This window comes from Dipteris shenzhenensis, chromosome 23 (assembly GCF_047967505.1).
Source record: "Dipteris shenzhenensis isolate YYH24624 ecotype China chromosome 23, Dip_SZ_1.0, whole genome shotgun sequence".
Taxonomy (NCBI): Eukaryota; Viridiplantae; Streptophyta; class Polypodiopsida; order Gleicheniales; family Dipteridaceae; genus Dipteris; species Dipteris shenzhenensis.
The window spans coordinates 22,018,134-22,034,958 of NC_141618.1; the positions used below are offsets into that span (position 1 = coordinate 22,018,134).

General features: G+C 46.4%; 1 protein-coding gene across 5 annotated transcripts in view; it reads left to right on the forward strand.

The window, feature by feature from the left end:
• The window catches only part of VPS22 (EAP30/Vps36 family protein), a 60,576-nt gene that overhangs the window by 32,591 nt on the left and 11,160 nt on the right, over positions 1 to 16,825 (forward strand). For all 5 annotated transcript variants that reach the window (XR_015543234.1, XM_087394832.1, XM_087394833.1 and 2 more), the window contains exon 4: positions 2,799 to 2,934. Coding sequence is in view for 4 of the 5 variants with exons in the window: in XM_087394832.1 (XP_087250958.1) it covers positions 2,799 to 2,934 (136 nt within the window). In the remaining variant the exon portion in view is untranslated. The remainder of the gene's footprint in view (positions 1 to 2,798; positions 2,935 to 16,825) is intronic.

The following is a 16,825-nucleotide window of genomic DNA, read 5'->3' on the forward strand; positions in this document are numbered from 1 at the left end:
ACCTGTACCTGGTCGGCAGCAGTACATAATGTGCAGCAGAAGGCGGGCCAGTCTGGGACTGCCATATGGCTACACAGGACATTACAACAGCAGCAACGTGGAAAGGACTGGCGGCAGACTGCTGGGAGCAGTCGGATCTAGGTGCTAGAGAATTAGTGCTCCGTTTGGCTGAAATTGAACATGCCAGATGGCCATGCAATAACTTGAATTTCACAGGTATTGGTGGGTCTTGCAGAGGCGCAACACGTGCATCTCTGATTTGGCATGCACATGGCAGCCACCTGTCAAGATGAAAGGTCAACTGATTGTGTGGCATGCAGATCTGCAGATCATGTGGTTGACATGTGTCACATGCAATAGATTGCTGATGTGGCATAGGCAGATGACATGGCAGGCTAGCTGACTGGCAGATTATGAAGTGGCAATGATTAGCTGCCTACATTTTAGATGGCTGACTAGAGTCAGCAGAGTAGAATCAGGATCAATGTGGCAGTCAGCCTTTTGCAGGGCAGTTGGCCTTTCATATCTATTCATCAATCAACGCTTGTATGTAATCAATCCTTTCTGAGCACATGTGTTCATCTTCTATCCTGCCATAGGAAGAAGCTTTGGAGACTACTGACATCCAGTAGGGAGAGTGGCCATTGAAGTTCAGTAGCAGAGAGTGGCTACTTGTGGCATTTATGGAGCTTATTTCAGCCTATTTTGGCATTCCTCAAAAGCAGTCCTACAGCATCTACTTCAATTGTGCTGGTTTTGTCTGCAAGCACTAGAGGTGTTGTCGTTCTACTGTATGGACCTGGGCCCCGGCAGCTGAAAATATTTTATTTGTCAGAAACCGCTGAAAGTTGTTCCTGTCTGTTGTGGAAAAAGCAACATTTTGGACAAAATTTATGTCATTACTATCCCTTGAAACTGATCCACCCAGTATATTATTATTCTTTTGCCATTCAGTATAGTTGTTCCTGCTTCTATAGCATGTGGGGGCATTTTGGAGGTCCCTCAATATCCAGCATGCATTTTCAGGTTGTACAAAGGTCGTTTTGTGTATTTGTAAGTCGCAACAAAAATTAGTGTTTTGGGCTGTATGTTGACTCCCTCAGCTGGCATGCATCCAGAGAAATCTGTTTGGTGCAGCCCAGAGGCTTCATGTGCTTGCTAGCACTTGAGTGTATCAACCGATCATTATTATCTATGCATTCGGAGTACCTTTTATTGCTTATCACAATCTGAGGCATCACAAGGCTTTCCAATACATCACTGAGTAATGGTATGTCCCAATGAAGGCATAGCTGCCGTGGTCACCAAATGCATGAGTGTTGTGGCTGCAAATAAGCATCATCCTCTTGTGGAGAAGTGGAGCATGAGATGGCTGCTCAGCAAGTGTAGCTGGTTGCACATCCATGTCAATAAGCTCCATTGTAACTAAGTGCTCATATACAATTGCTTTTGACGGCAATGCATTGCTAGAGGTCCCTTGAGGCTTGGGTTTCATCTGACTTTTATTCTCATAGTGGCCTATACATTACATTAATGGGATTTTCCTTTCTTTGTATGTCTATTTAGATGCACTCCTAGATCTCTTAGCATTATCACCTCCACCTTTTCCTGCATTGGGGGTTCTGATTTTTTTTCAAAACTTACTTTGCCTTTCCCCATGTCGCAAGGGCCTGGTCATTTCATTAATGTCCTCGATGTTCTTCATCATTCTCTCTTCTTAATAGAGCATCCAATCATCTGGTGCAAAGTGGACATGGCAACTCTCGCTATGATATTGAAACTGCAGATAGAAATTGTGTAGAAAGAGTGCCAAGGAGTTTGAGGTTTTATCCTCAATTCTCTCATCTTCCATTGAAGCTGCTTCATAATCTCCTAAATGCTGGTGAGATGAATACATCCTTGTCGGTCGTGCTTGTGACTAAAAGGCATAGGTTTGAGTTGTGCAAAGAAACATGCACTGTATCTAGAGTGATAAGATGAGGGACAACTTTGATGATGAGAATGGTGTTCTCTGAATTTGTTCATAAAAGAATTTCAGAACCTGACTATGTGAGCCAGACCATAGATCCCTGAGTGATGCAACAAGTGCCACTCCTCGTCCTGCCAAGCAAGTATGCATTGCCTTCTTAGACACTTTGGGCCTCTCTACAATCCCTAATGCAAGGCTGAATAGATTCTAAGGTTGTGAAGTATCACGGGCATTGAGAATCTGTCCTAAAGGTCTGTCTCTAGATGTTGACCAAGAGTCCACCATGTTGGAAGAGCCAGAAAATTATGGAAACCTCTTTTGGTAGGATCTCCAAAGTCATTCCAAAAACCAGAACCATGACAGGGCTGCATGGGTTGATGCTGTAGGTCTCCAAGTGCGCTCGTCGGTGGGTATCTATGGCAAGCTTTCAAGCGCACCTTGTCTCGCATTCATAACGGTGTAGTTGGGGAAAGATCGTATCTTGTAGGAAGCTTCCGCATCAATCCATTGTTGGTTAAAGATATTATCCTATAGGAAGTTGCCGCATCAATTTATTGCCATCCTCTAGGGTCCAATGGTAGGTGTTGGAGTGGGCATCCACCGTAGAGCCAAAGACATCATGGATATCCCATACCAAGCAATGAATGAGATATCCATTTACTCGTTCGCTTTTTTGTTGTTTCCATTCGTTTTTTGTTACAACTGAGTTGCCATGGTGAGATCGTGCATCATTTGTTAAAAATATCTTTCTAGTTCGCTTTAAAGCTACCAATTTTCATGAAGTACCTTGCAATTGATGCTATTCTCGTGTATTGGTGGCAACTTGCAGAATGATATCAAGAAGAACCCTGCATTTAGAGCTCAATTTCATGCAATGTGTGCAAAGTGTGGAGTTGATCCTCTTGCATCGAACAAGGGGTTTTGGGCCGAACTTCTAGGGATTGGAGATTTCTATTATGAGTTGGGTGAGTCACCAAATTTGCAAACTTCTCTTATATGTTTCTTCTGTTGTCTTGATTTTGTGTTAGCAATATCCCCTCCCTCTCTCTCTCACACACACAGACACACACACACACACACACACACGCGCGCGCGCGCTTTTTTTGGGTGAAAAAGTTTGTTAGAACCCAAAATGAAATCCCAGGGAGTGGGCTGCCAATATCCGAAGGTAGGGGTAGTAAGATGTGAGAGCAAATGACGCATCATGGCAGCCCAAGGCTGAGAACCCTGTATAAATTGCAGCATCATTTTGCCCTTGTGAGCAAGAATATGTACATGAAGGTTAAGAATATTAAGACCCCCATGCATTTTTGGTGAATAGAGATGCTACACCAAAAGTAACCATGTTTGGAGCGCCATAAGGTTTCCATAACCATAGACATGTGAGAGGGGGAAGAGTAGAGGAAGGGAGCAAGAGAGTGAGAGAGAGAGAGACACACTAGTGCGGGTGTGAAGTGATGAGTGAGCCACACCACAAACTCACTTAAGTTTTATTAGGATTAGGTTTACCCTATGACTGTCTTAAGACAGTCATAGGTGTCCTATCTTTAATTCTTTAATTAAGGGTAGGCAATGTGCCTTTACCCCAACAACCTCCCACCTAAAGGCCAATGTGCCTAAAGGGGAGAAAAGAATAAAAAAAAAAAAACAGCAATATACAGTTACTGTATACAAGACCATAAAGTAAGAATGGTCTCATCCTAATCCCATGATGTGGCGGCAATGTGCAAACCGCTCTGTAGGCAAGCTCTTAGTGAGCAAATCTGCAGGATTATCATCAGTATGTACCTTCACAAGCTCAAGTCGCTTGTCTTCCAGTACTTCCCTGATGAAATGATATTTCACTTCTATGTGCTTGGTCTTTTGATGAAAGACCGGATTCTTTGCCAACATGATAGCACTCTGACTATCACAATGCAAAACTGGCATATCTCCTGTAATGCCCAAATCTCCCACCAGCCGAGTAAGCCATATTGCTTCCTTGCAGGCCTCAGTGGCTGCAACATATTCAGCTTCTGTGGTTGACAGTGCAACGCATTTCTGCAACCGAGATACCCATGATATAGCACCTCCTGCAAATGTGAAAATATAACCGGTAGTAGACTTCCGATTATCTGCATTCCCTGCATAGTCTGAATCTGTAAAACCATGCATCAATGCATCCTGTCTACCATAGCATATGCACAAGTCTTTGGTACCTTTGAGATACCTCAAGACACCTTTCACTGCTTCCCAATGCCGCTTGCCTGGATTTGCCATATACCTGCTGATGACTCCCACCGCAAAAGCAATATCCGGACGAGTGGCAACCATGGCATACATCAAAGATCCAACTGCAGATGCATACGGAACCTTGGCCATTTCAGCCTTATCATCATCTGATCTGGAGCTGTCCTTACTGCTGAGTTTTAAATGTGGAGGCAACGGGGTACTAATGGACTTCCCCCCCTCCATTTTAAACCTCTGCAGTACTTTGTCAATGTACTCTTTCTGTGACAGAAACAAAAGTCCCTTGGACCTGTCACGAGTAATACGCATGCCAAGAATATGATTTGCATCACCCAAGTCTTTCATGTCAAAAGACTTATGCAGTTGTTTCTTCAAAGCACTAATCTCATGCTGAGATTTACTGGCAATAAGCATGTCATCCACATATAGAATGAGTAGCATCAAACTGCCATCCTTTGCCCGTTTGGTGTACAAGCAATGATCGGTCTCACACCTATGATACCCTTGGGACTGCATAAAGGCATCAAACTTTTTGTACCATTCCCTTGGTGCCTGCTTGAGTCCATACAAGCTCCTCTTGAGCTTACACACAAGCTGTTCTTTCCCTCTAACAGCATATCCCTCTGGCTGACTCATATAGATCTCATCATGAAGATCTCCGTGAAGAAAAGCTGTCTTCACATCCATCTGACATAAATCCATGTCATCATGAGCAACAAGAGCTAACACTGCTCTCAAAGTAGTCATCTTGACTACAGGTGAAAAAATCTCATCAAAGTCAATGCCCTTCTCTTGCTTAAATCCCTTGGCAACCAATCTGGCCTTATACCGAGGTAAAGCATTTGAATCCACTTTGACTTTGTAAACCCACTTGCATGGCAAAACCTTTATGCGTGCAGGTAACTGCACCAAGTCCCATGTATCATTCTGAAGAAGGGAGTCCATTTCTGACTGCATGGCTTTCTCCCACTTCTTCTTCTCTGTTCTTCCCATAGCTTCCTTGAAGCTGGAAGGCTCACCACAATCTGTCAGCATGATAAAATCAGCCACATTATTGGCTCCTGGAACAAACCTGGCAGGAGGCCGTTGTGCACGGGTGCTCCTCCTAACAAACTGTTCCGGATTAGGCTGCTGTCCAGCCTGTTCTTCATGCATGACCTGTGGCTGTACCACCATATCTGGCTGTTCTACAGCCCCATCTGTTGGCACATCCAGTGGTGCATTATTGGCAAAATTATCTGGCTGATTTTCAGCCTGTATACCCTCTTGAAAAGGGTGATCTGCAGCAGGCTGCTGCTGCATATAAATGGGCATTCTTTGCTGTCCAACATCATCATAAATAACCCTCCTGTATTCCATAGGTTGCACGGGTTCCTTGTGTACACAATCTTCTTTAAAGATGACATCATTGCTGCGTATAATCTTCCGTTTAACGGGATCCCATAATCTGTACCCCATTTCACCTTCGTCACCATATCCCATAAAGATGCATCTGATAGACTTTGGATCCAGTTTGGTGCGGAGATCTTTGCGTACATGAGCAAAGCACTCGCAGCCAAATACCCGTAAGTGCTTATATGAGGGTGGCTTGCCAGACCACACCTCCTCTGGCACTTTCAACTCCAAAGCCTTATTTGGTGACCTGTTAATAATGTGAACTGCTGTTTGCACGGCTTCTGCCCAAAAGCCATGGGGTAATGCAGCATAAGACAACATACATCGAACCTTCTCCTGAATAGTTCGATTCATCCGCTCACTTGCACCATTTTGAGATGTATTATGAGGGGCTGTGAGTTCCTGTTTGATGCCCTTAGCTTGGCAAAACTGCACAAAAGCATGTGACACATACTCACCCCCATTATCGGATCTGAGGCATTTCAGCCTACGACCTGTCCGATTCTCAACCTGAGCGACAAACCTCTTGAAAGCATCTAGGGCATCTCCCTTATGCTTCAAGAAATAGACCCACACCTTACGTGTGGCATCATCAATAAAAGTAATAAAATATTTTGCACCCCCTAGTGATAACTGTGGCATCTCACACAAATCAGTGTGCACTAGATCAAGCGGTGCTCTATTCTGGGGAGTTCTCCTCTTATGAGGAGTCACAGAATGCTTGCCAAATATGCAATGATCACAAGTAGGCAAATCTGAAAATGAAAGAGACGGCAGATAACCCAAACGTGACAGTTCTTGCATTCCTTTAACAGACATGTGTCCCAACCGGCTATGCCACAATGAAACCTTTGGCAGCTCGGTTATGGCAACAACATGATTACCCACACTGGAAACATAAAGAGGGTACAAGGTATCACTCTTAAAACCCTCAGCCACTACTGTCTGGCCATCAGTAATCACCCATTTGGAATCCCCAAATGTGGTGTGGTAACCACTGTCATCTAATAAGCCAGTGCTAATCAGATTTTTCTTGATTTGCGGCACATGGCGAACACCATCAAGCATGAATGTGCGTCCATCAGGAAATACTATCTGTATACTGCCAATCCCTGCAATCTGACATGCATAGTTGTTCCCAAGATGAACAACTCCATGAGTACCTGTGTAGGAAGTAAACCACTCCCTATGAGGAGTAACATGAAAAGAGGCACCTGAATCCAAGAGCCAGGTGTGCATGTCATGGCCATCAATAACCAAAGCATGTGCTATTACAGCAGAAGAGCATAAAACATCATGTATGTCACTGTCACTGTCCTCTGCTGCAACATTCACTGCATCCAAGTCATCTACCTTGGCCTTGCCTTTGCCTTTGCTTGCATTTCCTGCATCCTTTGTTTCAGCCTTCTTGGCTTTCTGATCCCGTATGAACTTGAAGCACTTCGACTTCACATGTCCCTTCTTGCCACAATAAAAGCATTCAATGTCCTTTTTTCCACGGGACTGACTGCGGGATTTGGACTTACTAGCAGATCTCCCCTTCTGCTGAGTCCTGCCTCTGTCGTGTACTTGCAAAGCATTTGAAGACTTGCTGCCCGCATTATTCTTCCTGCTCATCTCCTCCATAAGGAGAGAGCTCTCTACATCAGCATACATAAGAATAACATTTGAATTTGACAGGGTGGTCTTGAAAGTGTCCCAACTCTCAGGGAGGGTACACAACAAGAAAGTAGCCTTGAACTCCTCATCAAGGTTCAACCCCTGTGCAATCAGCTGTGTAAAGATAGAATTGAACTCACTCAAATGTGAGGTCATAGCTGTACCTTCCTTCATGCGAAGATCAACCAGCTTCTTCAACCAATAAACCTTACTGGCTGAACTCTTTTGGGCATACAATTCTTCTAGTCTGTGCCATAGACCATAAGAGGTCTTTTCAGTCTGAACATTGAACACAAGAGTGTCTGAAATAGTGAGCATGATAGCTGCCCTCGCGGACAAATCAAGCTCTTCCCAGTCATCAGCTGCCATGTCAGATGGCTTGACACCCTTTACTCTTATGGGCTTAGCAATCTTCTTTAACAGAAGGACATTCAAGCACTGTTCTGCCCATAATGCATAGTTATGTGCTCCTTCCAGTTTCTTTATGTTCAGAATTGAAGAATCACCTCCTCCTGATGCCATATCAGATGAGGAAAATACCTGACTCCCTGGAAGTAAAAAGACTGAATAAAAGTTCTGATTTCTCAGAAAAACCTGCTCTATTCAAGAGCCAGAAGCACTCTCAATGGTGCTGTTTATACTGTCAGTAAAATCTGCAGCAAGACAGTAAATGTCCCTGCAAATACTGTATCTCTGACAAACTGTTCTGAGCTCAAAGAGGCATAAAAACAGTAATTTCAGACTGCTGCTGCTGCTCAACAAGAGCTTAACAGTGCATAATTATCTGACAAAACCACCAACACTGCTGTAAACACTGCTGTACTGACTGTACTGATCACTTCTTCCACCTCAGATGAGGTATGTCACTGACTCAAATTGCAGAAACCACTTGACAAACACCCCAAAAAAAAACCCTTCAGCCTGTCACAAAACCTGCAACAGTAAATAGGATAAATCCCAAGCAATCACCCTTATACCAAGGGGAGAAAATGCATGTGAAGATCTCTGTCGGTAACCCAAGTGCGATCAAACAAAGTCTGGGCAAAAGCCCCTTGATCTGACACCTGAATCAAGTGGAGAACACCTCAACACTGAGGTAGCATGCAATATGAAGTTTCTCTGACACTTGTACCTGACAATGTGCAATGCATAGACTGCCCCTGTGTACTCAGTAACAACACAAATCACAAAGTACAGACACCAAGAAGAAAATCTTTTGAGCACTGTCAACGATGGGCAGTTAGGGACCGAGTAAACTCGATGCGCCCTGACCAAGCGTGGCTCAACTGAGATTTTCAGAGTGTGTACAAAGAATGTGACTTGCAACAAATGTCACCAAATGCACTGCGGAAATAAAGCAAATGTGTGCTCCCTGGCTACACACTGCCTCAAGGCATATACTGCAAACACATCCAGGCAAAAGCCCTTTGATAAGATCACCCAAAACTGAGAATTTCACTCAGTGAATGCATAGAAGCTCCTGCTGTCCTGCTGTACTTCTGTCCTTGCAGCAGGTACACTCCTGCTGTACTTCTGTCCTTGCAGCAGGTACACTTCCCCAAAAAAAAACCGAGTTTTTGCAGCAAAAGAACAAAGGTGTACTTCTGTACCCTGCTGTCGACGCCAACCGTACTGTACCTGCCGTACAGTACAAAAAAAACAAGGCTCCCGTACGAAATTGTACGACAGTCCGTACGTGTGTACGGCTGTCCGTACGAATGTACGGACAGTCCGTACAGCTGATGTAAGAGCTGCTGTAAAACACAGCAGCTATGCTGCTGTATTGCAGCAGGCTGGCGACGCCCACGCCCTCAAAAGGCCTAGCAGCAAGTAGCAGTTGCGATGCAGCTGCTGGCTGCTTGCTGGATGCGGTGCCTCGAGCTGCAGCTAGCAGCTCTTGTGCACGGATACCCTCGACCAGCGACCAGCTCCGCCCGTGACGAAAAGCCTGCAGATCCGCCGTACGAATGCGATACACCTAGAGGTGACCTGCGAAGATGCACCGCGCAGAAATCCTGCAGCCCGCGACAAAAAATGCCGCCCTGCGTGCCCTAGCTGCGAAAATGCGCCGCCGTCCGTGCCCTAGCTGCGAAAATGCGCCGCCGTCCGTGCCCTAGCTGCGAAAAAACGCCGCCGCCCTGCGATGTCGAGCCCTGCAGCCTGTGAAAAAGCGCCTTCACTCTGAAGCCCTCGAAAACGCGTCGCCTGCAAACTGACGATCCAGCACCCGCGACCACGCTGTCGCCCTGTAGACGAAAATGCGCCGTCGTACGGCTCTGCGCACTGATCCGTACAGTCGTACGGACGACGTACGGCAGTACGGAACTGTCCGTACGTCCGTACGGTACGGATTAGGTCGAGGTAGAGGGAGAGTGAGCTCGATGGCTCTGATACCAGTTGAGAGGGGGAAGAGTAGAGGAAGGGAGCAAGAGAGTGAGAGAGAGAGAGACACACTAGTGCGGGTGTGAAGTGATGAGTGAGCCACACCACAAACTCACTTAAGTTTTATTAGGATTAGGTTTACCCTATGACTGTCTTAAGACAGTCATAGGTGTCCTATCTTTAATTCTTTAATTAAGGGTAGGCAATGTGCCTTTACCCCAACAACATGAAGGCTGTAAGATCCCCTTTGCTAAACATGATCAAAGGCAAATAAAGCTGTATGTAAGCCATTAAAATGGATTGAACAATCAGTAGCTTGACATGCAATGGCCAAGTGGCAAGTTTCCAATATTCAAGATTTTTCTTTAGCTTTGCAAGAACCCAATAAGATTATTGGTGACGAGTAATTGTCCAACCTAAAGGATAACCAAGGTGGCGAACCAGCCGAGTAGGTTGGACAATTTTGCCTGGCGATAAAATACAATGCCAGTCTGTGGATGTAGAGGCAGCAACTTAGATTTCTGAAAATTAACATGAAGACCAGCAGCCAAACCGTAGATAGATAATGCATGCATCAGGGATGATAGAACCTGCTCAGTATTTTGAGGAGTGAAAAATGAATCATCAACATAGGCCTGAGCAATCATAGTAGTGCTATCACCTTGTTGAGGAGCATTAATAAAGTCTCCACATATAAAAGCATGATGACACTAGGGATACCGTTGCATATCCTCCCATATCATACCTCTACCTCGAGATGATTGCGGGGCATAGATAGAGGCAAATATAAAGATCTCTCCCTGAACAAGACACTGCATAACAATCCACCTTCCATGAATATCATTAAAGGCCACAGTTGGCTGAAGATCATGTCTCACCAGAAAGGCCACTCCTGAAAAAGAATGCTGCCCGACATAAAAGATATCATAGCCCTGAAAATGACCATGCTGTCCTGCATAAACATGCTGATTGTGCTCTTGTAGAGCCACAATATCACGCTGCAAGTTGTTGAGGTACACCCAAACTAATGTAGGCCATTCTATGGGCTATCCATAGGTGCCACTTATTCCTTGTAGGCCTAGTTATAGTCATTTAGGACTATTGGTACAGTTAGTACATGTACCACCTAGGTCAGTTAGGACACTTAGTCTTAGTTAGGGCAGTTAGCCCTAGGGTTTTGTTATGTTGGCTCCCTCTTGAGCCTCTACTCTCAGTTTTGCAGCAATCTATTACAACATCTCGTTTTTCTCCTTCTCCCCTCCATTTTTGAGCTTCCATTGCTTACCATAGCCAACAGTGGTATCAGAGCAGGTCGGGAACCCATTCCCTTAGCCATTGACAGCTTTCCCAAGCTGTTTGGCAGCTTCCTGAGCCCTCATTCCTGCTGGTCTTGCTGTTTTCTACACACGTGTGAACTTTTAGGGCTTCTCCAGGTCTTTTCATTGCGGGAAAGCACATTTTGGGTGCACTTGCTGCAAAGGAGGCTGTTTTTTCTCCAATTCCTTCAACATTTGTGCATTTTCAGCCTGCTGCAGTTCATTTTTCTCACACGTGTGCTGCACGGACAGCCGTACAGCCTGTACGGACTTCTCACGATTGCATTTAATGCTGCTGTGCTTGTGTACGGAGGCATTTATTACTTGTATGTGCATTTTTATTCACACATGCGAGACGTACGACCTGTACGGAAGCATTGAGAGCTCATAAGTGCAGTGCGGACCTGTCAGACCTGCATTTAATGCAGTACAGATTCAGTATGGACCTGACTGTGCATTTACTGCAGTACGGGTCTGCCTCGGGGTGCATGCCAGCCTGTTTGAAGTTTTCTCAGCACGTTGGAGCTGTTTCATGAAGCGTGCAAGTGTCTTGGAGCTGTCTCGTGCTGCGTGCCGGCTGTTGAAGCTCTTTTTTCTTCCATTGGCTATCCTTTGCCTTGGGCTGCGATTGTTCCTCCATTGGATCACCCTCCTCTCCTTTTGAAGTGTTCTCCTCCTCGTGGGAGCACTTTTTTTGGCTGTAATTCTCATTTCCAGTCCTCTATTGGCATTTCTCATTGCCATTTGCTCTCATTTTCACCTCTCCTTTAAGGGTGAATCTCTCTGCTCGCATTCAGAGCCTTTTCATTGCTGTCCTTTCGGGCTACATCATTGGGTAAGCCGTTGTTGCATTGGTTCTTTCCAATTTCTACTTCATTTGCATTTTGAAAAGGCTCCGTGTTGCCTTAGAAGGTCCCGTGTTGCCTTAGAAGGCCTCGTGTTGCCTTTTGGGGATTTTTCTTGGTTGCAAGAATACTCATTGTTGCTGAAGGACCAATGCCTTTTCTGTTGATGGTTCCATGTTGACATTTTGTTGGGTAGCCATTCGATTGAGTAATTTTCTTTGGAGTTCTCTTTGATCTTTATTGTTGAACAAATTCTGACTGGAGAGTCTTTGTGTCATCTTGATATTGTTGACTCTCCCTTTTGAGTTCTGTCAAACTATGTAGATCATTGATATGGGCCGGTGTCAATTGCTAGCACTTGTTCGAGTTAATTGAGCTCCTCTATTAAGTCGTATATCTCATTGTTTTGCTCTGCGTGGCATTAAGTAAGTTTGTTGTTTTGATCCTGCTCTTGTTGTCCCTTGTTGAAAAATGCCAATTTGTTACCCTTTGAGTAATATTTTGACAAAACTGCCCAATAATCTTCATAATTGCTTCCCAAACCTCTGGTGAAGACTGCAATAAACTTTGATATGGTTTGTTGAAATTATGATTATTTTTCATTGAAAATGAGATTGAAATTGGTACAATGATTGGCCTTGTAAATGATGTCCAAAATTAGGTCAATTGTTTTGAAAAATTTGTGCACAACGTTCTCTTTTAGTGTGTGAAAGGTGGGCTTTGATAGGGTCTAGTGTGGGCCTCAAGTGAGCAAGTTATGGCTCGTCAAAGTTGGGGTGAAGATGAGGCTATTAGAGTGAGTTTTTGGTGTTAAGTGCAAGTGTAAATGTACCTTAATCTTTAGACTTCAGTGTAAATAGACTTTAGCCTTTAGAATTTGGTGTGAGGGAACCTATTCTTTAGAGGACTAACGTTGGTTAATCTAACAAGATCCCCCATCCCAAGGTTAATCTAACTAGGGTGTGCCTTGGGGTTAGGTGTGTCTAAGCATTGTTGGTTTAGTTTAACTAGCTAGTAGTTAGGTTATTGGTTAGGTTTGGTTCTTTGCTTAAGTTTAGTTGGAGTCGCGTTGGCGGAATCAATTGGTGGCGTTGGCAAAATCAGTGGCGGTGCGGTGGAGTTGAGAGAAGTGTACGGCGCGGTTCCAATGGGTGTTGTCACTGAGGCGGCGTGAGGGTTTTCGTGGAGGCGACGACGATTTCACGGGTAGTGACAGTCTGTAGGTGCGTCGACGGCAGGCACTTGCTGGTGCAGGTATCAAGGAGGAAGGTGGCAGAGGCGACTTAGAGGCATCGGGCTGTTGGCGGAGCGGCAATCATGGGGGGGCAGACGGGAGGCGCCTTGGGCATGGACGGAGTTAGAAGGGCCTTGTAGGGACGACGTTGTCGCCTCGGGCATCGATTGTGGACGGACGTCGTCCTGCGCGTGCCTAAGCCACTGTGCCTCTCGCATCACCTTGTGCACGTGCCTAGGGTACGTTGCCCCTTGAGCGACGCTCCACGCATGCGCCTAAGATGTGCTGTGCGTTGGGCTCTGATCGTGGGCAAGTGCTACTTCGTGCGGGCTCGCTTAGGATGTGGTGTTGCGGTCGCGTTGCGCCTTGGGCGTTGAGCCGCCGACAGGAACCACTTTACAGACTTGGTGCTACGGGTGCGCTACACCAAGCGCGTTGCACCTTCGGTGTTGCGTAGTTGGTGGACGCCATCGTGCAAGCATGTGACGCCGCGAGTGAGGGAGGTGAGCGAAGGGGTGAGGTGAGAGAATGAGCAAGGAAGCGAGGAATAGAGAGAGTGAGAGAATGGCGGAGAGAGGATGAGTGTCAATAGAGAGAGACAGTGAAGTGAGGGGGTAGAGAGTAAGTAGAGGGCTTAGAGAGAGTGTGTGAGGAGTGAGGGGACTTGAGGTAGTGGGGAGAGAATGGGGGAATGGAAGAGGGGTGATGGAGAGAGGATGGAAGGAGGAAATGGGTGAGGGGTGAGAAAGGGCGGAGTGGTGATGGAGAGAGAGGGGTGGTGGGTGGAGAGAGAGGTTAGGCGATGGTGGGTGGAGAGGTGGAGAGAGGTAGGGGGAGAGAGAAAGGGAGTGGTGGGGTGGAGAGATGATAGGATGGAGAGAGGAAGGAGGTGTAGAGAGAGGTACAGGGATGGTAGTGTGGAGAGAGGAAGGGAGTGGTGGGGTGGAGAGAGATGGTGGGATGGAGAGAGAAAGGGAGTCGGTGGGGTGGAGAGAGATGGTTGGGTGGAGAGAGACAGGAGAATGGTAGGGTGGAGAGAGAAAGGGAGTTGGTGGGGTGGAGAGAGGAAGGGGGTGGAGAGGAGATGGTGGGGTGGAGAGAGAAATAGGCTTACCTTGAGTGGTGGAGGTGATGCAAGTGGTAGGGTGGAGGGGGTTTTGATGAAAAGGTGATGGTCGAGGGGAGGGATGGACAAAACAAGTAGAGGTGGTGGGGAGGGGGATGATGGGATGTGGAGATGGAGGGAGGGAGCTTGATGGAAAAAGGGGTGGTGGTGGTGGTGGAGATGGTAAGGGCGGGAGGAGGTGAAATGAAAGTGAAGGAGATGGTGGCGGAAATAGTAGATGGAAGATGGAGGATGGAAAATGAGGTAGATGGAAAATATGGAGGCTTGACGGAACTAGGAGATGGAGGAGAGATGGAAGTGGCTTGCAAAGTGAGGGCAAAGAATTAAAGGGGGAAGGGGAGGGGTGGTGGTGGTGGTGTTGCTTTTATAGGATGTGGGGGGTTTAAGGGTTAATTTTTTGTGATTAGTGTATTAATGTGCTTATGTATGTCAATATTGTTTAGGATGTAAATCTCATCCTTTTGCACTAATTGTAAGCATTTTTTCACTCCTTTGCTTTGAGGGATGTCTCTTGAATGGTTTTTCGAAAGGGGTTATTTTTCACACATGCAAACACGTTCTCTGCTTTCGCTAACCTCCTCAGCAATGGCGCCAAAATGTTGTCACTGTCTCTCCCAAGTCCAGCTTCTGAGGGTGTTGGCTACCTACAATCGTGTCATTGCTCGTTGTAGCATAGGTGTTCACAAGTGTAGCATAGGTCCTCAGGTCATATTCTGGAGAAAGGTGTAGGTAAAGCGTGGAAAGCAGATCTCCTACGCACATGGGTGAGAAAGAAGGCTTGATCACCACGATGGATGGAGGCTCTTGCCTCCATAGGAGTTCAAGGGTTTAAAAGGGTGTTGCATGGTTCAGAAGGGGATAGGGTTGAGAGAGCTATCTAGGAGTTCCATGGAGGGTTCATAGAGGGCTGCAAGGTTTAGGAGAAATCCAAGGTTGAGGAGTGGAGAGCTTCTCTCCTTGGCGACTTTGAGGGGTAAGGGTTGAGAAGGAGGACAAGGGAGGAAGGAGGAGGAGGAGGAGGAAGGAAGAGGAAGAGGAGGGAGGAGGGAGTAGTAGTAGGAGGGAGTGTAAGGGAAGGGCTGGAGATCGGTCACAGGAACACAATAGTGAGCTTGAACACCGAACGCCAAAGAGTGGAAGCTTCATTACATTGAGAGAGATTTATACATGTTAGTCTCTGCACAATTCGTATGTACCTCCAAGGTGGGATCATTTTGAAGGGGACCTTTTGGACACGTGTCATGTGCATGGTGTACCTAGGGTTGGATAGCAGGTTAACGTGGGTTACGGGATAGCTTAGGGCTGGATGGCTATTTTTAGCCGAGATTGCTATATATAGAGATTGATTCATATATAGTGCTCGCTTTATATGGAGGGAGCTATTCATAGCATTGTGCTATCTATAGCGGGTTTACTTTTATATAGAGGGGGGGCCAGTGCGATTGTGTAGATCAGTTGAGCGCTCCTCAACTGATGGATGGGGCTTGGACTCAGGCCGGGACTCTGGCCATCTACATGGTGGATCATAGGTGGTGTCGAAGGTTATCTGGACGCTGCTCAGGTGGTATGGGACGCCTAGGTTAGATACGGGCCTATGGATGAGTCGAGCTGTAGCCTAAAGCTCGGGGGTGGTCGGGAGGATCGAGGCACCTGCGCTATGATTCTGGTTGGATTGAGGACGAGATTCTAGGTCAGTGATAAGGTCAGATCCTGCGGGGTCGTGTCAACAAGAGTCGCTCCACTTTTGGGTGGATCTCTTGGGTCTCTACACAAAGTGGGGAAACCTTATGAGTCCCTCCACAGAGTGGGGGAACCTTTTGAGTCCTTACAAAAAGTGGGGGAACCTCATGAGTCTCTCCACAATGGGGGACATTTTGAGTCCCTCCACAAAGTGGGGGGACCTAAAAAAGTATAGACTTTTAGTACTACCATTTGTTGGAGATAAGTGCACACTAAGTGTACTATTTCCTAATCTACATTTGTCTCAGTCTAAGTCTAAGTCTAAGTCTAGTCTTTATGTCTTGAGTGTGTGCCATGTGGCACTTCTACAATTATCCCATAAGCACTCTTGCTTTCTGTCTTGTACTTTGGCCCATATATTCAATGGGTCACATCATTGTAATCTATCAGTCTAGCTTGTGTCTTGTCTACACTCTTCTCAAGGTATTTCTAGTCTTTCAGTCTTGTCATTTCATTTCTAGTTTCTAGTTCTAGTTCTTGCTTCCATCTTCCAACATGGTATCAGAGCTAGATTAATTCCTCTTCTCCCTCTTCTCTCTTCTCAAATCTGCCCCCCCCCCGCTCAGATCTGCCTCTTCTCTCTCTCTTCTCTCCCCTGCTGCAGATCTGCCCCTCTTTCTGCCCCGCCATTGCGCTCCAGATCTGCGCGACTCTGCTGCATTTTTTTTCTTGCTCCAAATTTCTGCGCCCACTCCAAATATCTGCGCCAGATCTGCGCAGCTCAGCCAGATCTGAGCGCCAGATCTGCTGTCACGTCAGATCTGCGCAGCACCTGCTGTCACCGACAGATCTGCGCAGCATCCACCTCTGCTCTCCGTACTCTTCCGTACAACCGCCGTACGTCGTTCGTACTCCGTCCGTACGCCGCCGTACGCCACTCGTACGCCGCCGTACGTCGTTCGTACTCCGCCGCCCGTACTCTGCGCCGCC